General features: G+C 34.9%; 1 protein-coding gene across 1 annotated transcript in view; it reads left to right on the plus strand.

The window, feature by feature from the left end:
• The window catches only part of CPNE8 (copine 8), a 302,153-nt gene that overhangs the window by 100,003 nt on the left and 176,669 nt on the right, over positions 1–25,481 (plus strand). The window contains exons 4-6 of the mRNA XM_061204630.1: positions 4,463–4,566; positions 11,563–11,602; positions 24,706–24,782. Of these exons, the coding sequence (XP_061060613.1) occupies positions 4,463–4,566; positions 11,563–11,602; positions 24,706–24,782 (221 nt within the window). The remainder of the gene's footprint in view (positions 1–4,462; positions 4,567–11,562; positions 11,603–24,705; positions 24,783–25,481) is intronic.

Here is a 25,481-nt window from a genome sequence, read left to right on the forward strand (position 1 = left end):
TTGCCTCCAGGCAGTAGAAAGGCTGGGAGGACCCAGGCTCTCTCTGGTTCAAATTTGTACTCCTTGACCTCTACATTGCTTTTTTTGGGTGCATGTGTACTGTCAGCCTGTGTTTTTTGGTACATGCTCTTATTCCCATTCCCTTAAAATTAGAAACCGTGGATAGGCTCATTGTTGAATCTTCCCAGGGCCTAATATATTCTATGCTGAAATAGGGGAGAGTCCTAGAAGGAATGAATGTAGATTTTGTATCCAAAGTGACTTAGGTTGGGACCCTCTACCTCAATTTTCTCATCTTAAAGTAGGACTACTAACACCTACCTTGTGGGGTTATGGTAAAGATTTAAAATAATGTGTGAGAAGTGCTTAGAACAAAGTAAAGTACTCAATGGTGGTTGTAATTATTATTATTGTTCAGATAAATGTTCAATATTTTTGAAATGTTGAATTAGTTACCTGAGTTATGATTTGCCTTTATGATTTTGGTCCAAGATATGAAACATTGCCTAATGTATAAGCCTCTGCAAACTAGTTCTTTTTCAGATAGTTAGTAATAGCCATAATCAATCTTTTGTCATCAATATTTTTTTTTATAAATTTATGTAATAAAGACGCAGATATAGAGAATGGACTTGAGGACACGGGGAGGGGGAAGGGTAAGCTGGGACAAAGTGAGAGTGGCACGGACATATATACACTACCAAATGTAAAATAGGTAGCTAGTGGGAAGCAGCTGCATAGCACAGGGAGATCAGCTCGGTGCTTTGTGACCACCTAGGGTGGTGGGATAGGGAGGGTGGGAGGGAGATGCAAAAGGGAGGGGATATGGGGATATATGTGTATGTATAGCTGATTCACTTCGTTATACAGCAGAAACTAACACACCATTGTAAAGCAATTATACTCCAATAAAGATGTTAAAAAAATTTATGTATGTATGTGTTTATTTTTCGCTGCATTGGGTCCTTCGTTACTGCGCATGAGCTTTCTCTAGTTGTGGCGAGTCAGGGCTACTTTTCGTTGTGGTGCGTGGGCTTCTCATTGTGGTGTCTTCTCTTGTTGTGGAGTGTGGGCTCTAGGCACGTGGCCTTCAGTAGTTGTGGCACACAGGCTCAGTAGTTGTGGCTCGTGGGCTCTAGAGCGCAGGCTCCGTAGTTGTGGCTCGTGGGCTCTAGAGTGCAGGCTCAGTCGTGGCTCACGGGTTTAGTTGCTCCACAATATGTGGGATCTTCCTGGACCAGGGCTTGAACCCGTGTCCCCTGCATTGGCAGGCGGATTCTTAACTACTGCACCACCAGGGAAGTCACTGTCATCAAGATTTTGTATCATAGCTTTATTATCACAATTTATGTGATAAGCTCATGACCTTTACTTTATGGTGGATTAGTAGTTTTCTTATTCCTAATAAAAAGATAGTTTTGCCTTGAACTTTAATAAGAGTTCTCTGGTAAGACAGCATGCATAATGCTGTTCAGAACTAAAGGTTAAAATTCCCTCTTTAGAATACCATGTTAGTAGGAGGGGAAGAATGTAAGCCGAATACAAAAAAAGACATATAAAGTTTATATTTTTGCTCTACCTTTGGAAGCAGTGCCTGATGGCCTTCCTTCACATTGAGAGGAAGGAGTTCTGTTTATTGGTTTCCACTTCCCCTAAGACGGAGAAACATTTTTTCTAAGCAAAAGTGTAATACAGTAGCTTAAAAGCATGCAAGAATCGTAGGTCTCATTTTGGCTGTCTAGATACTATAAGAATTAAAGCAGAACAAAACAAACAAAAAAATGATTGAATTGTGTAATAGATTATAAGAAAGTTTTTCCCTGAACATGGCTAATAAACTATTCTGTGTAGAGGACTGCTTGATTATGAACTGAATATGAACACATATTCTCATAACCGAGCCCTCCAGTTGTAAGAATATGTATTGGTTGGCCTAGTTATACACTAGGTTAGGAAGAATATTTGTGATAAATTTAAATTTAAGGTGGAAATAACTTCTTTTTTTTTTTAAACATCTTTATTGAAGTATAACTGCCCCACAATGGTGTGTTACTTTCTGCTTTACAACAAAGTGAATCAGTCATACATAAACATATGTTCCCATATCTCTTCCCTCTTGCATCTCCCTCCCTCCCACCCTCCCCATCCCACCCCCCCAGGTGGTCACAAAGCACCGAGCTGATCCCCCTGCGCTATGCGGCCGCTTCCCACTAGCTATCCACTTTACATTTGGTAGTGTATATATGTCCATGACACTCTCTCACCCTGTCACATCTCACCCCTCCCCCTCCCCATATCCTCAAGTCCACTCTCTAGTAGGTCTGTGTCTTTATTCCCGTCTTGCCACTAGGTTCTTCATGACCTTTTTTTTTTTTTTTTTCTCCTTAGATTCCATATATATTTGTTAGCATACTGTATTTCTTTTTCTCTTTGTGACTTACTTCACTCTGTATGACAGACTCTAACTCCATCCACCTCATTACAAATACCTCCATTTCATTTCTTTTTATGGCTGAGTAATATTCCATTGTATATATGTGCCACATCTTCTTTATCCATTCATCTGATGATGGACACCTAGGTTGCTTCCATGTCCTGGCTATTGTAAACAGAGCTGCAATGAATATTTTGGTACATGACTCTTTCTGAATTATGGTTTTCTCAGGGTATATGCCCAGTAGTGGGATTGCTGGATCGAATGGTAGTTCTATTTTTAGTTTTTTAAGGAACCTCCATACTCTTCTCCATAGTGGCTGTATCAATTTACATTCCCACCAACAGTGCAAGAGTGTTCCCTTTTCTCCACACCCTCTCCAGCATTTATTGTTTCTAGATTTTTTGATGATGGCCATTCTGACCGGTGTGAGATGATACCTCATTGTAGTTTTGATTTGCATTTCTCTAATGATTAATGATGTTGAGCATTCTTTCATGTGTCTGTTGGCCATCTGTATATCTTCTTTGGAGAAATGTCTATTTAGGTCTTCTGCCCATTTTTGGATTGGGTTGTTTGTTTTTTTGTTATTGAGCTGCATGAGCTGCTTGTAAATCTTGGAGATTAATCCTTTGTCAGTTGCTTCATTTGCAAATATTTTCTCCCATTCTGAGGGTTGTCTTTTGGTCTTGTTTATGGTTTCCTTTGCTGTGCAAAAGCTTTTAAGTTTCATTAGGTCCCATTTGTTTATTTGTGTTTGTATTTCCATTTCCCTAGGAGGTGGGTCAAAAAGGATCTTGCTGTGATTTATGTCATAGAGTGTTCTGCCTATGTTTTCCTCTAAGAGTTTGATAGTGTCTGGCCTTCCACTTAGGTCTTTAATCCATTTTGAGTTTATTTTTGTGTATGGTGTCAGGGAGTGTTCTAATTTCATACTTTTACATGTACCTGTCCAGTTTTCCAGCACCACTTATTGAAGAGGCTGTCTTTTCTCCACTGTATATGCTTGCCTCCTTTATCAAAGATAAGGTGACCATATGTGCGTGGGCTTATCTCTGGGCTTTCTATCCTGTTCCATTGATCTATATTTCTGTTTTTGTGCCAGTACCAAACTGTCTTGATTACTGTAGCTTTGTAATATAGTCTGAAGTCAGGGAGCCTGATTCCTCCAGCTCGATTTTTCGTTCTCAAGATTGCTTTGGCTATTCGGGGTCTTTTGTGTTTCCATACAAATTGTGAAATTTTTTGTTCTAGTTCTGTGAAAAATGCCAGTGGTAGTTTGATAGGGATTGCATTGAATCTGTAGATTGCTTTGGGTAGCAGAGTCATTTTCACAATGTTGATTTTTCCAATCCAAGAACATGGTATATCTCTCCATCTATTTGTATCATCTTTAATTTCTTTCATCAGTGTCCTATAATTTTCTGCATACAGGTCTTTTGTCTCCTTAAGTAGGTTTATTCCTAGATATTTTATTCTTTTTGTTGCAATGGTAAATGGGAGTGTTTTCTTAATTTCACTTTCAGATTTTTCATCATTAGTATATAGGAATGCAAGAGATTTCTGTGCATTAATTTTGTATACTGCTACTTTACCAAATTCATTGATTAGCTCTAGTAGTTTTCTAGTAGCATCTTTAGGATTCTCTATGTATAGTATCATGTCATCTGCAAACAGTGACAGCTTTACTTCTTCTTTTCCGATTTGGATTCCTTTTAGGAAATAACTTCTTTTGATTGGAAAGGGATTTGGCTTTCAAGTGGGGAGAAAAGTGGAGGAAGTGTTATTGTTGTTATATGAATTTTCAGAAGCTGCTTTTCCAGTAAATGTGAATGAACTCAGGGCTCATTTTCTGAATTCCCTGAGTGAATAAGAGGGATGATTTGATCTCTAAAAGCTTTTATTTTATCAAGTCATTTGGATATTCATTGATTATGTTTTCAAGGAAATATATTAATAATAAGCACTATACTGCAATAAGTAACCATGCAAGGCTTGATTTTAACCTCTCTCTCTTTTCCTCAACAGTTTGGAAGGACTGAAGTAATTGATAATACTTTAAATCCTGATTTTGTAAGAAAGTTTATTCTGGACTACTTTTTTGAAGAAAGAGAGAATCTTCGTTTTGACTTGTAAGTTCCAGTAAAACTTGCATTTAAAAAAATGATTTTTAAAGACTACATCCATAACATAAGGTTGGGTCCTATGGATGTTCTAAATACTAGATTATATTAGCAGGAAATCAGATTAATTCTATTTAGAGTGTGGCCTGAGCACCGTCCCCAGCCTTGCTTTGCATTTTATAGATTTTCTGCTACCTGTTTATTGAAAATATAAGTGATTAATTTAACCATGTAGAAATGCTGGGTGGTATATATGGACATTCTTTCAAACCATCCTATGCCTCAGTAGGTTTCTTACAAGTTCTACTTATACTCCAAGGTGATCCTCATATATTCCCATGGCTGACATTCCCCAGATCTTGGTTTCTCTCAGCTGCTTCTTTGTATAGTACATGGATCTCTGCCTAACTATGGCTCCCTTTATCCCTTTGTGGACTCATATTTCCAAGACTCAGGATGCTAAAGCTAGAACTTTTAATATTCTTTTTATTTCAATGCTGAATCAGGCATATTAAAATATTATCTTTAAGTTCAACTCCCTATCCACAGAGAATCTGGAGTCAGTCAGTTTACAAGATATTATTAGTTATTGAGTTTTTGTTCCACAGAAGTGAACTGTGGTACTCACCCACTTTCCCACACTGTTGTCTAATTTTAGCCCTCCTTGTATTGGTTTCTTAAGTCCACGTCATTTCACATTCATAACTGTGGCTATTATAGAATTGCATTAGTAGAATGAAAGGAAGGAAAATGGTGCTCTAAAAAGGATGATAGCAATCAAATGTTAGTCAGTAGACCAGAGAGCAAAAATTAAGAGCTGGTCAGGTCATTCTGGAGAGAAGTAGGTAAAGAATGATTTACCTGTACACACAGTGGTGGTCACGTGCTCATCTCTACTGAACATGAGACTAAGGAAGCTAATGGATTTTAAGGAGTGCCCAGGTAAGAAAATATAATTCCACTGAACTTGGTGTTGGTTAGTCATTTAAATATTATGTCTATTTTACCAAATGCCATTTCAAGAGTTACTTTGACAAACTAATGACTCAAATGAGAATATATTAGGTTCGGGAAGCACCTGATACTTATACTGTGTTTGTCAAGCTCACCAGGTATGCTTAGCATGGACAAGGAAGACTTAAAGGTAGGAAGGAAGTTAGGGCATTGATAGAACTTAACATATTTCTCTAATATTTTGTGATAAATTAGTAATATTGTACTGTATGTGATTCAGGGAATTAAAAAAAAGAAAACAAAGCTTCAGCACGCTTACTGGTGGAAATATGGAAAAGAATGATTAGATGGTTTAATATGTTTGTTACTAATATCTTCCAGTTATTTATAAACTAAGTAAAATAACTATAGAAGCTCATACCGTTTGAGAGTAAGTTTTGTAAGTACAGACAAAAAGATGTGGTTTGTGATAGTAATACTACTGCTATTATTCACAGTTTGTAATAGCATCATTGCTATATGTAAACAGATTTAACCAACCCAGTAAGTTTCTGAGGCAGAGTTATCTCATTTTTATAAATGAGAAAACCGAGGCCTGGATAGTTTAATTAACATGTTCATGGGATCTGTCCTTTCCAATATAGAATCAAATTTTGCATAAAATAGTTTATAATTTAATGGTACAAAACCTGAATGTCTAAAATTTTATGAAGAGAATAAATAATGCCTGGACTGAGGAATTTTTATTTTTGTCTTGGTTATCTAATACTGATGAAAGTATATGTTTGAAGTGTTCTACTGCACAGTGAAAGTAGTAATGGAATATATTTAATCTAAGCAAGCAAAAGTAAGAATATGTAGGAAATTAGTATGTTTGATTAGAATGGGAGCATGTTGTATTATTTTATCATAGTGTAACAAGAATAAATAAAGTACCAAATTAGTGTAGGTAAATGATATATTTTAACTTCTTCAGCTTTTTCTTTTTTTCTAAAAATTACAGGATTTCTCATAGAAATTGTATAATGTTTGAAATGTGAAAGCATATTGCAAAATTGAGTTAAATAAGTATCATTTAAACTTTTGAATGTATTTGTTTAATTTCAGAAATTTGAGTCAAATAATATTATTTCAATTTTATATGATCTCTAAAAAATTCAGACAGGACCAGAGAAAGGGATACCTGGAGAAGATTATCAAGAAAAGTAACAAGTATATTCTCTTAGTTTATGTACTATTTTTGATATCACTTTAAATAATTTCTTCTGATTTCCCACTTTTGCAAGTATCTCATATAACTTGGGAGAGCAGGCTTTCTTTTTTTCTTTTTAAACATTATGATTTTTCCACCACATCTATCTAAATAAATGTGAAGAACAGTGTAATTGTTCTCTAGTTATGAGTAGCTATTTATCCATTGTACCTAACTATGATTAGTTTTTAAATTTTGTCTTAGCAATGTATTAGTCCTAGGAGAAAATGTTCATTGTAGAAAATTTAGGAAATGAGAAAAGGATAAAGTAGTCAATAAAATCACCTGTAATCCCAGTGTACATCTCTCAGAGCACTACCACAAATACTCCAACATGTTTACAGTAACATGTCCCTTTGAAGGAACAGCAGTGCTGAATAGTGCAGTAGTCTACGTTGGCCAACAGATAGGTGTAAATGGTTTTCAGAATTGTGTTGTATTTAGTTAACCTGTGTATTGACTTTACAAAATTCTAAAAAACAATAAAAAAGAAGCTTTGGAAGTACAACATCTAAACAATTGCATATTATGGAAGGTTTGAGAAATGGCTTTTGGGAGGTATTTTTAGTTAACTTTCAATGCTGATAGAAAATTGTAATCAGAGAGAGAGAGAAAGAAAATGAATGAATATGTATTCCTGATTCCTGGCAGCAGTGGCCCAAATTCCTGTAAGTTCTGATTAATCCACAATTATTGTTATGGTGATTTGCCTGAGATATTTTTTTATTTTTATTTTTTTAATTAATTAATTAATTTATTTATTTTTGGCCGTGTCGGGTCTTCATTTCTGTGCAAGGGCTTTCTCTAGTTGCGGCAAGTGGGGGCCACTCTTCATCGCGGTGCGCGGGCCTCTCTCTATCACAGCCTCTCTTGTTGGGAGCACAGGCTCCAGATGCGCAGGCTCAGTAGTTGTGGCTCACGGGCCTAGTTGCTCTGCGGCATGTGGGATCTTCCCAGACCAGGGCTCGAACCCGTGTCCCCTGCATTGGCAGGCAGATTCTCAACCACTGTGCCATCAGGGAAGCCCCTGAGATATTTTTAAGATTAGTTTATCAGCTATGAGTCGTAAAATTCTCCTGCCTTTTTGATTTGATGTGTACTTACTCATTAAAGAGACATGGTTTCTGTCATCATGCTATGTATATATCACAGATAAAGTCATAAACTTTTCATTTATTTATTTTGTTATATAATTGTTACATCTATAATAGTATAGGTACTTTATAAATTACTTTGTTGTCATAGTTGAAAAATTTATTATTGGCAGAACAGCTGTACAAAAATGTCTTTGAGCAAGAAGTGTGGGTAGCTGTATCACTATGTAGTACGTGAGGAGAATATGAGAAATCAGATATAATTCTTTTTGCTCTTGTTTTTCCATTTAGCCTAGAACACCAACAAGGGAGTTACAAGTGTAGGTTTGACTTACTTAGTAGATGATTTTCCTCCTTGATAAATCAGATGGTGATAATTATGGAATGTATTACATTATTACAATCTATTTTTGAAGATTCTCAACACTTTGGGGGAAAACATGTTGCTTTATTTTTTCCAATAATTGTCCCAACACTGCCAATTCCAGTTTTTCCCATTGGTTAAGGGCTACCTTAACAATGCCAAGGTCTAATTGCATGACTTTTCAATCACTTTTGTTTATTAGAACCATCTCATTTTGTTAATAGTTATGTACTATTCATTTTAAAACTTTAATCTCAAACTTAATCCAAAACTCTTCACTTTCTCTCCCCTCATTTGGAGCTACTATCATAGCTACTTGCAGGAGAGAAGAGGAGTGGAAGAGCAGAAAGCTAGGGGAGCTGGGAGGCAGATATGTGGGTTCTGCAAAACCTAGACCTTAGAGGATACTGGCCACAAGGGACACATGTCAAGGGGACTAAAAAGCTGTGCAGTGGTGCTGAATCAAATCTCAGAGACAGAGTTTTGGGTGAAGTAGAAAAGAATAGCTTTATAGCTTTACCAGACAAAGGGAGACACAGCATGCTGCTGCCCTTGAAAACTTGTGTCCCAACCTGGGAAGATTTGTTGATGAGTTTTATAGCAAGGATTCAAGGGTGGGGTTCCTGATAAGATTAGGGTGTGTTCAGGGCCTGCATTCCTCTAATCTGGTCTCAGGTAATCTCTTGATGTGCTTCTCTGGTTCCTTTAATCTGGCCTCAGGTGGTCTTCTCTGGAATGAATAATGCCAACATCTTCTATTTGTTGGAGGTTTTAGTTCTATAAAGAGCTTAAAGATATTGTTATGTGTATGTACTTCTTGAGGGCGAACCAGGACCCTGCCCCAAGGCTGCACTATTGTTTCTCTGCTGCTCCTCCCTTGTCTCTACATCCCCTCCCTTCCTTGATTAGCAACTGTTGTAAACTGCCCTTTGGAACTCAGGGAAGCTTATGGAGGCTGGAGTCTGTTCCCTACAAATGAGAAACAGGGGACATGGAAAGGCTTCCGTACCCAGGAGCCCCAGAGGGTCCTTCTTGCTTTCAAAAGGACATTGTTCCTTGTTCTTCAGCTCTTAGAAGGCACTTCCTAACACTGTCAGCTAACATTCTCTTCCATTGGCATCCTAGGATGGACCCATAGGCAGGTTCTTTAAGTGGCAGGGAAACCAGATGCTGTCCTCCTCTTCACACAATCACCCTAGGTTTTGGAGCTCCCCTTCACCTTGCTTTAGAGAGTGGAAAGAACCTCCTGATGTCCCCCCAGAAGTAAGGAATAGCCTGTCACTTCATGAGTAAGCCTTGTGGAGAAGGGTCTGACCCTAATGAGAGTAACTCAATGGGATCTCTGAGCTAAGCGTGAGGAGAAACTCAGCATCTTTTGTTTACAGCTTTGGGTCTTAGTTGGAATTTCAGAAATACAGGAAAAACATGTGTTACCCTCAGTCAACATGTGTTACCCTCCATTAGAAAACATAATCCTTAGGAGCCATTCAAATCAGTTACTGCCAATTCAGTACTCTACTAATAAGATTTCAACAACAGGATGAAATGTTTTACAAAATTGCTGTTAGTACATTTAGGCACAAGTGTACCATCCTGGGAGTAAACTACTGAACTTCTGCTTTGCAGTGTATTCTCTTTTACTTAAGGAGATTATGGCACTTATAAACATAGACAGACACCCACATTCACAAAGCCCCACCCCCATGCACACAGATATATTTTTAACTATTTAGGATGTCGTGTTTATGTTCTGACTTGGGAGGATTAAAACCAGTGATACTTTTAGAAAAATTAGAAGGAAAATTCCCTTAGCAGAAAAATCATGGTAATTTCGAGTGCATTGTAATCCAGCATATTATCTAAAGCCTTCAGAGATATGCTGTAAATTACCTATTTTTGAGGTAATAGCATTAAAAGCTTTGTTAAAGACAATGAAGGAGGATTGTATGTGAGGATACTTAAACTCTTTGTGATGAAAACATAAATACTTTTCTTTTTGGTTTTTTAACTGAGCTGAATATACCACGTTATTTCTCCCTAGTCCACACTAAACCCTTTATAGAAAACGGTTTCCAGGGATGATACTTGAGAAGGAGCCAGCAGAGTTATGTTTTACCTTTGATATTGCTACAGTTGCTAATTTTAATTTTACCCTTAGAAATTGTTTTGAACAAGAAAAATTCCTTGAATAAGAAATATATTTTTTAAACTAATATTTGTAGGTCTTCAGTAGATGTTGGCAATTTGTTGATTCAAAATTCTAGTTTACAGCTGTTGAGAGTGATCAAAATGCCCTGATGTGAAGAAGAGTAATTTGTAATTCTTCTGAGGCAGGTATTTGCATCACACAATTTTAAAACCAGTTTGTGGTAAACATTCTTTGCTATGGAGTAAGTGCACCTCTGCCCAGAATCAGTACACCCAGTGAACTCTTTTTCTTTGCCTTTTTTTTGACTAGATGCTTCATTTCTCTGTGAAACATTCTTGTTATGTGAGAGGGAAGACTTAAACCCTAAAAAAAAGGCAGTTAATTTTTGGTAGGAAGCTATGCACAAAGAATGTGAAAGGAATATGATTTGGGAGAAAGACTGGAACCAGTACAAATATTTTCCTATTTAAGAATTCAGTAAATTGAGATTGTTTTGGTTATTAGCAGCCTTTCTGTTTCTAAAAAATTTTTAAAACAAGGGGCTAAAGTGACAGTAAGTGATGTTTTCCCTGGATCTGCTTAAGAAATCATTTATTTCCAGTACTAAGTGATCAAAAATAGGACATATGATAATCCTATATAAATACATTTCTTTCTCCATAAAATACATGGTTTCCCCAAGTTCTGTGATTGGGGAAAAATAATATGTCATTACTTTGGCCAAATTTCAAAATTAATAAGAACATTTATGATATTAAATAAGAATTATAATATAATTATAATATACTTGTATTTATATATAATTATATAATGCAATTATAATTATAACAAATGATAGCCTGTTATCCGCACTTGTTTTACAAGGAGAAATTCAGTTTTTACGAAGTATTAGGAATCTATTGATTCACAGAAAAGGGAAATTTTAAACTTGTCTTATCGAGCAGAAGAATTCATGACTGTGAAAATATTAGGACTTCTACTTAAGTTGTAGAAATAAAAGGACCCAGGGATTGTGAATTCTACCTTTGGTATGTAGGCCACAGATTATGAGAAATTTCTAAATTTGCTAAGTTTTTCTCCCCATTCATATAATTTTGATTCATTTTTTATTTATGTTTTTGGGGAAATACTGACATTTTTCTCTAACTTTATTTTGTGGAAATAATTTAAATTTTATATTTTAATCTTTTAGGTATGATGTTGATTCGAAGAGTCCCAACTTGTCAAAACATGTAAGTTCATATTTTTATGTTCTTTATGATGATTACAAATATAAATTATAATATCATGATTTGATTGATATTTATGTTGATTGATTAATATTAAGGTTATATGTCCACAACTTATGTAATAAATGCATTGAAAATAAATAGCATTTTTAAAGAACCCTAGAATAACATTTGGAGAAGCTTATTGAAAGAAAGATATCTTCAGTATGTGAAATGGATTAATCTTACTTATTTGTTATATATATTTGTTTTTTTTTAAAGAAATGATGTCAGTTCCCTATAATGTTCAAAGTTGGATCAGGTTAAGAAGATGAAATAGTGAGATTATGTCTTTTTGGGAGTCTTCACTTTTGAGAGAATGGAAAGTACTAAGGTGTAGGCAGAGTGATTTGCTATTCTGCTGTCCCTGTAGTTCATTTGTTCAACAGTATTTTCTAAGTACCTCCTCATGCCAGGTACCATTGGCAGTTTCTGAATGTACAAGATGAGTAACACAGACATGGAGTCCATCCGCAAGTCACTTACTATCTTCTTTTCCTTTCTGGGCTCTGATCTTCCCATTCCTTTTCCTTAAGAGATTTACTCACCAGGCAACAACCATTACCTGGGGAGTTTCCAGGTTCAGGAGCAGCAAGAGTGTCAGAGCTAGGCAGAAAAAGAGGAGGTGGTGGGAAGTGAAGGATGAGAGTGATATTCTTTGGCTAAGCACTGGTGGTTTTATCAATGGAATATTGACCAGTTTGGAATTAGGCCATATCTAATAGGAAGGGCTGGATGGGGGTGAAAAGAGTATTCTGAAAGGGGTTTAACTAGGTTTTAAGTGAAATCTGAGTATACAAATGTAAAATTGGTAGCTGTGCCAGGGTTGCGAGGTCAGTCAGACTAATGTTCATGCCCAGAGGCTCAGAAGGTGAGATTTTTCCATTTTTGTAGGCTATTAGCTAGAATAGGTGGAGATATATCAATCTATCTATCTATCTATCTATCTATCTATCTATCTATCTATCTATCTATCTATCTATCTATCTATCTAGATATGTATATGTAGACAGGGAATGTCATAGTTCAGAGAAGAGAGAGGGGATGTAGGGGGTGATCCCAAGGTGATTTGGGAAAACTGGAAGGCTGGTCATGGTGGTAAAAAAATCACAATTTACTGATCTTTTCCTTCATTAAAGGAGGTATGATGTTTATATCTGTTATGAAGCATAGAGCAGAATCATTTGGAGAAAGGTTCAAAGGTTAGTCTTTGTACAATTTGAAAAAAATGCTGTAATAAGCTCATTACTTCCCATAAGTAAAGTTCATTGCAGTTGCCATGATACCCTTCTACTCCTTAAGATAAGATTTATAGCATGTAGTTAAACATTTAAAACTTATTTGCATAGTTTTGTATTGGAAGTTTTCGAAATTTCCTTGGAAGAATCAGAAAAGGAACCACATTTTCTAGTCAAAATTATCTAGTTTCAAGGAACAAAAATGCATTCACTTATCTCACATGGAGGGGGTTTATTGAAGGGATTTAGGAGCATCTCATAAATGTGACATGTAACTTGCTGTCTGGGAATTGCAGCTAGAAACAGGCATGGTGGGTTGGACTGAGACAGCTGTTTTCTCTATTTCTCTCTGTCTCTCACTCAATAAAGCCACATATTCTTTTCACTATGGCTTTTCTCTGAGCTTCTGTTTCTCTCTGAAGACCAAGTTTCTCTGTTTATTTATCCTGTGTACATAGGGAAAATGACCTCCTTCACACTGACTGGGCATAGACTTTCAAGTGCCCACTCCCTCTGAATATAATTTCTCAGTGTTTCTCAGTTTAGACTAGTCTTCAGAGGGCATAATAACTGAGAAGTTAAGGACATTTTCATGGGGTTGTATATATTGAGGGTGAGTGAGAGGATGGTAACATGTGGTCCTTACCGTCGATGTTCAGGGCATCGTATATGGAATATGGGATAGGAAGGTACCTCAAACATGATTAACTATGTCTTCCTTCAATAATCAGTAATGACTAAATATTTTTATGTAAGAGATATGTCTTATAGAAGCCATCAATGTACATATCTTTTCAAATATTTTTCTTTTATAGAATAGCTTTTTTTTCATAAGTAAAGTTTCATGACTCTCTCATGGTAAAAAATCCTTATCCTGACTCTGTTTTACCGTCATGATATCTCTTTTACTATCTTCTCATCACCATACTTCTTTACCAAACAGCCTGGGTTTCTATCATAACTTTCTTTTCATTCTCCCTTCAATTTCTTTACTGTATTCTCATTTTCATTTCTGCTTAAACTATTCTGACATAGGTTAGATTAAAATGTAGTGGCCTGTCTTCATTCTTTACTTTACTTGATCTCCCCATTATTTTGGACACGATTGACTACTGTATTCTCGAAATACTTACCTCCCTTGACTTCCATGGAAATTTCTCCCTTGCTTCTTTTCCTACCTCTCTGTTTATTCAGTACCTATTATTTTTCAGTTTCTCTTTCTCCTCCTATTCCTTAATATTAGTGCTTCTTTTGGCTTTATTTTCAATTTTCATCTCATCTCACTGTATCAACTCTCTTTGGGAGAGTTCAATCATTTACCTGTCTTATCTTGATGATTCATGTACCCTCTGTACACCCCAGAAAATCTAAGTTTCCAAATGCTTGTCAGATATTCCATGGTAGATATTCTGCAGAAGCCTAAAATTCAAATATATCAAAAATGTATTTTTGATGACCTTTTCCATCCCAATTTTGCTCCTCTGCCTGTATTATCTTCATGAGAATAATTATCAACACAGTGTACTTACTTAGAAAACTTTCATATAATTTTCCTGGTCCTTGTTATGACAAAAACATTTCAAGTTTCTGAAATGATTCTTTAAAAAAAGATACACTTAGTTCTTGAATGACTGAGAATAAAAATAAATAATTAACAGCACACATAATACTGGCTCATTTAATACCATAACACAGTGCTTTAGAGACCCTTTAAAAAGGAACTAAGAAACAAATTGTGTTTAACTTTAAACACATTAAATCTACTTCCATCAAAGCCAGGGGCTCTGAGATATTCCACCTGGCGTATTGCACTCAAAGCTCTAGTGATACCTTTAGAGAGCAGTGATAACCCCTACCCAGAGGAGGTCTTAGAAAGCTCTGACAGCCCTGGGTCAATCACAGAAAGTCACCCCTTTAGAACTAATGTTTCTTTTTCAGTTTTCACTTCTTTATGAATCTTACCCCATTTCCTTTCCTGAATGGAAACTGAGTGCTAACTCTCCCAAGTAGAATTGCTTAACATCTCCTTCCCCTTATATTTCAGGGTCTGTCTTCCTTAACCTCTTCCTGTCTCACATCTAGTGAGTCAACAAATCCTGCTCATTCTAACAAAGAATTGTTTCTCTTCTGTCTTCTTTCCTTACCGCTACTGCCTTAGTTCACATTTTCATCACTTTTCTCCTGGAGTATTGCATAGCTTTTTATAGTTCCTGTAGTTTATATTATCTCACATTTTAATGTATTCTCACATTATTCTTTGTTATATTTCTCAAATATATATAGTAAGCAACACAAATTACTTAATAAGTGCCTGAGCTATGAGTGGATGAAGCGTGTCAAAAGGAGGAAATGTGTTTTTGAATTGTTACAAGAATTGTTAGAGATAACTGCTTTGAATTTCTGCTAGATATTAACAACAAAAAAAGCCCTTCTTTATTTGAAAGCATCCAAGTACAGATTTTAGGTAAAAGAGCATATAACTCATTCAACCCAAAAGGAATTCAAGAGGCATTTGAAAGACCAGAGAACCCAATAAACAAACTAGGTTTATTCCCTGAAGATGCAGTTCTTTAAAAGTGTGGTTGTCTACCTGCCAATTTTGCAAAGGGAAATAAAAACTGAAACCTTTTAGGAAATACTGCTAAGTGCCTGTGTTTGCATGTGGAGTACAGGCACCTATCTTTTACAAAAGGGATTTGGTAGCAAGAGAGACTCCTTGAGTTAACAATAATAAACTTCTTCTCTTTCTCATTTCTGATAATTTTGAAAGATCCCACTTTCAGTATGATTTTATTTGGTTTCTAGTACTTAGGGGTCTTAAGTACCAGTCTTAAATTTTTGGTACTAATAAGGAAAATGGAGATATAATATAGAACTGTACCTTAGATTTCTAACATCGCAAATGAATACAAGGTGAATAGATGAAGAATCAGTATAACTTTAATTGATTTTATTGGTGGTGGACAAGATTTTAGTGAAGAAACATTATGTTCACAGCTGACTTATGGAATCCAGGGATGTATTCCTTTAGATGATTTATCCATTTTATGATTCTCTAAGGAAATTGCTTTACATATTTCCATTTGCATAATTTAATTGCATCATTAATGAAAAGATTATTAACAGGCCCATAATTGGTGTATCTAGGATTCTGTTTGGTGTTCTGGAGCAGATAACATCGAAACTGTACTTTGCGTACTAAGTTTTCCTACCTACCAGGCAATCCAAAATGCATTTATCCATTTGGTTGGTCTTGGAAGGTACCCACTACAGTTTTTGTTTTAGATAGTTAATTGCTCACTGGATTATTTCAGCCACAAAATACCAACCTTCAGTGAAGACGTGTGTGTTCTTCGATATATTTTCTAAATATTATATATATAAACTTCCACATGTAGATCAGTTGTATTTGAAAATTTCATTTGAAAGTTAATTAATTGTTCAGATCATGAAATGCATTTTTCATAGGAATAGATTTATAAGTGGGGAAAGAGTTTTTCATTAGAATATGTCAGTTTAACCCATATATAACTGAACTGAATTCTAATGTATATTCACACAACCAGGTAAGCAATAAATATATTCCAGGCACTCTTCTAATGCTGAGAAATATAACAATGAATAAGATCCTTGTCCTAAAACAGCTTACAGTTTAGAGTTGGGGAAGTGGAGTATATAGATTTATTCAATAAAAACAAATGGAAATAAATGGGTAAGATAACTTACTTCTTTATAACATTTATATTAATAAGATTTTGATACTGAGAGAGAGTGACTCATGAAGCTAGTTAGCTAGAAGCTTATATTTCCCTCAGCCAGGCAGCATGATTCTGCACCAGTTCTTATCCTGGGTATACTTATTAAAGAGTAGGAGGGAACTATTGAAAATCTAGGGGAAGAGCATTTCAGGCAAAAGGAACGGTAGTGCAAAGACCTTGAGTCAGGAAGTAATTTAGTGTTAGTGTGACTGAAAGATAGCTACCCTATATAGACTGAATGGTGAGGAAAGAAGAATGGAATAATTTGGAAAGGTAGATAGAATTCAGATGATGTGGAGATTTGTAGGCCAAAGTTTAAAGAATTTAGATTTTTTTTAATGGATTTCACTGGAAGATGATGTGATCTGATTTATACATTTAAATAATAACTGGCAGCTGAAGTGGATAATGGGGTTGGGAAGCCCCAGTGTACAGGAGCCAGTTTCAGGTTTTACCCAGGGAACTCCTGCTGTTGTGAACCAACAGAGACCAGTTATAAAACTGCTGTTAATTTAGCTAGGTAAACAATATTTGGTAAGTATAGACCTTGAAGTGGTAAGAAGTGGCAGATTTGGAATATATTTTGGTGATATGGTTGCTGATGACATAGATATCAGGTATGAAAATAAAAGATGAAGATAGAATGATTCCTAGGTTATTGGAAACTGGATAAATGAAGGTACAGTTTATTGCCATGGGGTACATTGGGGAGGAAGAGACTGAGGTGGTGGGGATGAGAATAGAGAAATCAGTGGTCAGGGCAGGTTTTTTGTTGTTTGAGACCCCAGTAAGCATCCAACTGGAGATATTGACTAGGCCATTTCTGGAGACTTGAGAACTGTCAGCCTATAGAGTTGAAACTCAATAAAATTATATAAAAAAGTATAAATGGAGAAGAGAATAGGATAGAACCTTGGGGGAACTTTAACATTTACAAATTTGGTGGGAAATGATTAGCCAGAATTATCATTTAAAAAGGCTAGTCAGGACATATCACTTTCTAGCTCAAATTAATTTTCCAGTTGCTTCCCTCCACAGTTAAGACAGAATACACAATCCATCATGGGCCCTTGGCTCCGTCCTCTCCTTCCATCCTCTTCCTTGCTCATTCTACTCTAACCCCACTGGCCCTCTTGCTTTTCCTTAAACACCCCAAGTACCTTCTTGTCTCAGGGACTTTGTTCTTGCTTTTTCTCCTACCTACCTATTGTCTCAAATGTTCACATGGTTCTTTCTGTTTTATTATTGAAATTTCTACTTAGTTGTCATCTACTTAGAGGCCTTGCCTGACTGCCCTGTGTAAAAGAGCTCTCCATGCTATCCTCTGATGCCTTTTCAATAATAACTTTCTTTTTTTTATGTAGCAAGCTTTCTGGTCTTTATCAGCTAATGAGAGCTAGCCTTATAAGCATATTCAAATTAAAGAATTTATGACTGATGCTCAATAAATGGATTATGTTTCTATTTGCATTTTCAACATGGTCTTGTAGAATCTTAGACTTTGAGACAGAATTAGGGGCAGTGCTTGAGGTAGGTTTGATGACAGTATCTTTGGCACTCATTATGTTATATTAGGTGAGATTGTTTGCATGTAAAACTGGCACTTACTCAGGGCTTAGTATTTAATGACATTGTGTGATAGTATTATATTTATTATTTAATAATGCTATAATATATATCATATTATTTAATAGTAATATATAGTAAGCTTTCTAGTTATTTAGCCTGTTGACTGTATCATCATGTTTAACAGCAGTGAGAATATTTACTTAACATTTTTTGTTAGCATATTACATTTCTCACATCTTTACTGATGAGAACTAACGTCTAGACAAAAAGTGATGTGCCTCTAGAAGGTAAATATTTTCCATAGATTTGTTATAGTATTTGTGAATAGAGTAGCTTTATTCTTAATCTATAAATAGTATGGTTCACAATTTAAATATGTATGTTGTTGATAATTTTAGAAAATTGGTTAATTTTGATCAATAACTACTCATTCATTGAAAGATTAATTTTCGTTCAGTGTCTTATTTAACTGCCTTCATTTGGACTCTTATCAAGCAAGAAATATTTTGAAAATCAACAACTGTGCTGAGGGAAAATAAATTCAACTTTAGAGTATAATTTTGAAATTATATTTACAATTTAGCTACTGATGTCTAAGTTTAGAACTATTAATAATAATGTGTGAGAAATTCTCTCATTTGTGGAAAACATTATATGAAGAAACACACTGCACATGGACACACACACATATATATGTATGCATATTCTTGAGAATTATATGGAACTTTGTATGATATTTTGATGATACTGGTAATATGTGTGTAGTAAGAATTAGTCCTGAAATAGGTGGAGGAATTATTTTTCTTTGTATATACTTTTTACTGTTTATATTATTTCTGTGCATTTTAAAAATAAATTTCAGGAGTGGGTGGGGAAAAAAAAGAACTTTGTGTTAATTTCTTGGAGGTAGGATTAGCATTTTTGCTTTGTAGATGGATCCATTCATTAAAAAGACAAATGCTTGATTGAAAAAAAAGGTGTATTATTATAATGTTAAAATGGGACCAATTATTTTTATTAAAATATTAAATCGAATTGCTTCATGTTGAGTTTGCTTTATACCCCAAACAGCACAACCATTAAGAAAGTAGGGGCTTCCCTGGTGGCGCAGTGGTTGGGAATCCGCCTGCCAATGCAGGGTACACGGGTTCGAGCCCTGGTCTGGGAAAATTCCACGTGCCATGGAGCAACTAAACCCGTGTGGTATAACTACTGAGCCTGCGCTCTAGAGCCCACAAACCACAACTACTGAGCCCAAGTGCCACAGCTACTGAAGCCCACGTGCCTAGAGCCCGTGCTCTGCAACAGGAGAGGCCACTGCAATGAGAGGCCTGCACATTGCGACGAAGAGTGGCCCCCCCCGCCACAACTAGAGAAAGCCCACTCGCAGCAACAAAGACCCAACGCAACCAAAAATAAAATAAATAAATAAATTTATTAAAAAAAAAAGAAAGTAGGAAAGATTACTGAACAAAGAAGCACCATTCTTGATTATTATAAATGATTGTCATATTAGTATATAGTACATAATATAACTAAGTCACTCCTCAATCTCTATAGTTGCTGTGATTAGTATGAATTAATTAAATATAGAGGAAGTTAGCAATATTAGCAGGGAGTACCAACAGTAAAATATTAGTAAATAATGCCGACAATAAAATTTCACAAGTTATACAAACTTTCCTCACCAATTTTTTTCCACAATGGTTAAAATTTTATAAAAGCGAGAAATTTTGTATCATTTATTTTCTCTTGCTTTTACTGGCTTAGTGTGCATGTGCTTAAAAAAGCTAAATGATCACAAAATGGGTAAAAGCAATAAGTGGAGGCAAATCATGACTCTATCTTATCAAGAATGAATGATTAACTCCTGAACAGTTGACTGTACTCAATTACTGTGCTGTGTTAAAACTTAGCTATCAATAACCCATTTGTCTTTTAATTTGAATTATCTATTAATTAAAAATATTTTCTATGCTCATTGGTCATTTTATAAAACAGGAAAGCCGTTTAAAGATTATCTTTGTAGTTCTTTTAGGAAAAAGATGCCACACTATCGAATGCTTATAAAATTGTTTATGATGATGCTGATGATAATCTACATTCATTGGTTAGCTTTGTAATAGTATAGAAATGAGAAATTTTATTTACCAGTTAATATGAAACCACACCTCCTGGTTCATTATACTATTGTTTTAAAAATGTCATTCTCTACATAGATATATTTGTATGTATACTTGTTAACATTTAAGATAAGACACTTTTGGGTTTTATAATGACACTCAAAATGAGCATATTTATTGACCATGAGTGTAAAGTGGTTTTGGAAAAGAAAATGTATTATTTTATTCAGATAATTATAGTATCTCCAGTACTGGAATCTAGTGGCAAGTGGAAAGTTTTGTGTATGTAGTAATATTCTTTAACCCAGGAAAGTAGGGAGGAGAGAGGAGGCATATATTTATTAGACTCTTACTATGTTCCAAGCATTTAAGTGTTTTGCATACGTTATCTTACTTAGACCTCCCAACAATTTAATTGGCAAGTATTATTTACAGAGTGTATTTTATAGATTAGGATACTGAGGTGTAGAGGCATTAGTAAATGTTTCAGCCAAAATACAAACACAGGCAGTCTAACCTCTTATAATTCTCACTCCTGAGGAGTATGTCATTCTGCTTTCCTAAATAAATAAATAAATGTATGTATGTAAAAAATCTTTTATAAAGAATATATAGTAATCATTAATAGTAATACCTAGCAAGCAAGCATACAAACCAACACAAAACCAGTTAATTTAATGCAAAGTAAATTACCTTTTTATTTGTGTGGAATTATTAGAGCACATAGCATCAGTGTAATTTTCATGAGTATAGATAAGTTTCTTGCTATAACATAATATAAAATATAGATGGATGGAAATCATTAGTAAAGATTGGTACAAATGAAATAATAAAGTAATAATGCCAGGAGAGTAATGCATCTTGAGGACAATGAAAACTTCCATTTGGAACCCTCCTGGATTCTTCCCTATGTGTCTTTCCATGGCTAACTTTAATGTATCCTTTCCCTGTAATAAATGTAAATGTGGGTATAATAAAAAAAAAATAATTCTGAAGAAATTAGGATATTATGCTCATGCATACAATTAAAGTAGACATTCCTCTGAATATTAACAAGAAAGAGAAGAGAAACATAAATGTAGAGTAATCAGCTGGAATCTGATAGTACAGCGATGTTCGCTTGGATTTTGAGCTGTGTTATGCTAGTAATAAAACTATATTTAGATTGTTATGGAAATAATCCAAACACTTCTTCTGATTTGCTACGTTTTATAAAAACTACCTATGCAATGTGAAACATATTATTATTATGATGCTTTGTATTGCTATACTCTGTTTTTTTTTTTTTTTTTTTTTTCTTGTCTCCTCTACTGCTCAGTGATAAACCTTCCAGTTTTATTACTAGCATATTGGATTTAGGGTAATATTTGGATACTTTTAAAGAGTGGCAGAATGCATCTTATATTGTTATATTGTTATATACTAACAATATGGTTTATAGTCATTTAAACAGATTTCAAAACTAAGTTCTATCTGTGTATTACTTAGATTATAAAATAATAGTGAATACATTTAACAAGTATCATGGTCAGTTTTTGGAAAGCCCAGTAGTTAATATGATTGAATAAATTGAAACATTTCTCAGTTGCCAGCCACTGTAAAGTGGATTTGGTCTATGTGTGTATTAGAATTGTAGAAAAGTGCTTGGATTTATAATGGAAATTCTATTATGACCTAACTATGGTGGCTCATCAACTGGAATACAACACTATAATAAGAAATAGTAAAGCAGTTTCTATTATAGCTAGTTTTTATTTCTATCTTTATCTAACTACAGAACACATATCTAAAAATATCCATTAAGGGGCACTAATTATATTACTAGTATTGTGTAAAATGCATAGGAAATGTGGACCATTGAGACGACAAAAAATGGATTCACTAGAGTTTTCCAACACAAGGAGAAGTAGACAAATATTAAATATTATGTGCTAATTTTTGCATTGTGAGTAGTAAATGTGTTGCTTAATTGGGAATACACAAACATAGGCAGATGTAAAATAATTACATAATTACCATAAATATTTAGGGGCAAAGAGTGCAATAACTATAATGTGTGCAGATGCATACTATATCTTTTTGGAGTACATTTTATTGACTTTATATTTCCTTTTTTGTTCAGCAATGATGATCTGTGTGTGTTCTCTATTTGCTAATATGTGTCTACTCTAATATGGACTGCTCAATATATCTGTTCTGTTTTCTTGAGTCATTACAGCAATGAACAGTTTTTACTGAGACTTGTTACTCCATTGGCCAAATCCATTTAATATGTAGTATGAGCAGCTGTCCATCAATATCGGTATCCTTAGGAAAGAGTTCCAGAATCCCCATGTATTTTTTGCTGCTGACTTACAAGACCAATGACATATTCCAAATCTTTAGTATTAAGCTCCCTCTATGTGCCATGAGACTTAGAAAAATTTACGTTTGTTTTAAAAAACCCATAAACATATTTGTAAAGTCTTTTATGAAATTGGGAAAGACATGTTATTTTTAAGGATATTTAATTTAAATATGTCAAGGCTTTACCTTAAGTACTTTTTGCTTACTCGAAAGCAAAATTTAAAATGATTTGCAATTTTATGAAGTTATTGCCATTCTGTCAGCCATCAAGTTCCAAATCCAGATTTATTTTCTGTTTCTCTCTCCCTCTCTCCATTGCCGTACCCCCCACCATGTGCAGGTACAGCTTACACCAAATCCTGCCATTTTTCTGTGCACTGTTCCCAAGCATTTGCTACAACTTTAGCTTGGGCCTTAACACTTTGCTTCTTATTAACTACTGTGGCCTTCTGATTGATCTGGCTTCCAGATTTTTCTTCACTCCTCAGTCCATTCTGCAAATTGGTATCTGAGTAATCTTCTAAATGCACTGTTCTAATGGTGTCCCTGAATTGCTGAAACGTTGCCAGTTGCTTCTCATTAATCTAAGGCAACTTTGTTTTTGTTGTTGCTTGGCCAAGAGGGCCCTCCACAGTCTTGATTCTTTATCTCTGTTTCTGCCCTTTATTTGAGGTCTGCTCTTTTCTCATTACATTCTTGCCTGATACTCTGATTTGTTCTCTAGGACCCAAATGTTCCAACTGTCTTCTATCCATGATCTGATTCCTACCTGGTTCTCAAGGCTTACTTACTTTGGGAAAATATTCCCTTGACCATCCTAGTCTACAGTGTTTTTTTTCCTGTCATGAGACTTATAGCAACTTACCCTGAATAACACAGTTTTTACTTTTATGGCTTGTTAGGCATTTAAAATTTTTATTTAGTGAAACTTAAAACAACATTTTGTTTACTGTCATTCCTCTGCCCATCCTTCTTAAGGCTTTTCCTGGGCCAGTTCACAGTACAATTTAGGGAGATCTCCCACTTTCTCCTTTAGGACAGCTTGGATTCTTACACAGGCTATGCTAGAGAGAGTGCCTCACCCTGAACCACCTCTATATTTTCTTGACCCACATATCCAGATGGTGTTGGAGCCCTTATTTTATTGACATGGGAAGTTGCATTGTATTTATGATATGTATATCCTTAGGCAGTATTTCAGTCTTGAATCAGAATATCTGGGTTAGTTCTGACTCTGCTATTTACTGGCTGCTTAAAACATGAAAGAAATAACCTCCTAGATGATTAGTTTCTTTATACATGAAATTTAGTATTAGTAACAGACCTCTCATTTTGCAAGGTTATTCTGAGTCTTGAAAATAAGAATCATCTAGTGGTACATTAATAACTTTATAATGTATTATACTTAACCCATTTTTAGGCACTTAATATATGCTAATATTATCTCATGCAATAACTCATTGAAACCTCAAAATAGCTCTGTAAGGGGACGACTACATGTTAGAGGAAACCAGAGAGTTTAATAACTGCCACAGTCACAAATGGTCAGTGGTGGTACTGGAACAGACATCTGGCAGTGTGGCTCTGGATCCTAGTTGTAGCCATGATGTCACACTGCTTCTTTGTAAGTATCACTGTTAGTGCTGGCCACCACTGCTCTGTTCTTTCATGATTTGTCTTCTCAGCCAAAAGTTTAGAAGTTTCAGAGACATCTCAAGTCAACCCAATTGTGGATTCAAATCATGGAACTTTTTTCCATTTTCATTTTAATTTAAAAAAGAGAAAGAAAATAAACACAATGTCTAAACACTCTTAATAACAAACCAGCTTAGTGATTAAAGGACGAAAGGCTGTGCAAACTTAGGGGACAATCACATGCTAAAATTAGTGCATTTTCAGCTTATTTTGTTTATTCTTGGAAGTTAGAGAATTCAATATTTTAACAATGAAAACAGTGCAGATATGATGTACAAAATACATAGTGTAAAGACAGTTTGGGAACTTAAGAGCTTTAATCCTTTTATCTATTTTAGGACTTTCTGGGACAAGTGTTTTGTACATTGGGGGAGATTGTTGGTTCACAGGGAAGTCGCCTGGAAAAGTCCATAATGTAAGTATTTTTTAATTTAGACAATGAAATGTTAACTCTTTATTTTCTGTTTTGGCAGTTTTGAATTGATGAATATGTGGTTGTAGACCAAAAGTGTGTTTTAAAATCTTGAGTTTTTTCTTCCAACAAATCATTTTGACATTTTTGTAAAGGATAATTTATATTTCAGCTGTCATATGCCATGCTACAAAATCTTCACAAAATGAAATGAGCAGATTTAAGCCAGAAAATTTGTTGTTTTCCTTTTGGTTGTACTATTAATTCTTAGATGTAGTACTTTTTGAAGAAGAGATTTTACTTCTTTGGACCAGGGACTATATGTAGTACCACCTTTTATGTTTAATAAATGCATTTTTAGTGATTGAGATTTAATAATATTTTTTACTAAAAAATTGGTCTGAAAAGAAGGCAATAAGTATGAAAATGTTAATAGAAGGTGGTCACTAAGAATTATATTTTCCATATTCACCTTCAATTATGGCTATCATGCTTAATTTTCAGATCAATTGCATGAGATGATCCTATTTTCTCTAGTTCCATACAAGGCAGAAAACAAACTCTAGACATTTTCTCTAATCCTTTCCTCTCCTTGTCCTCCTTCTTCCCCCATCCCTAATTTTGATTTTTTGGATTCACTTAACTGTTTTTAAATCAAAAGGTCTAAGAGGGTCTAAGGCTATTGCAGAGCAAACCACAATG

The sequence above is a fragment of the Eubalaena glacialis genome, chromosome 11 (assembly GCF_028564815.1).
Source record: "Eubalaena glacialis isolate mEubGla1 chromosome 11, mEubGla1.1.hap2.+ XY, whole genome shotgun sequence".
Classification (NCBI taxonomy): domain Eukaryota; kingdom Metazoa; phylum Chordata; class Mammalia; order Artiodactyla; family Balaenidae; genus Eubalaena; species Eubalaena glacialis.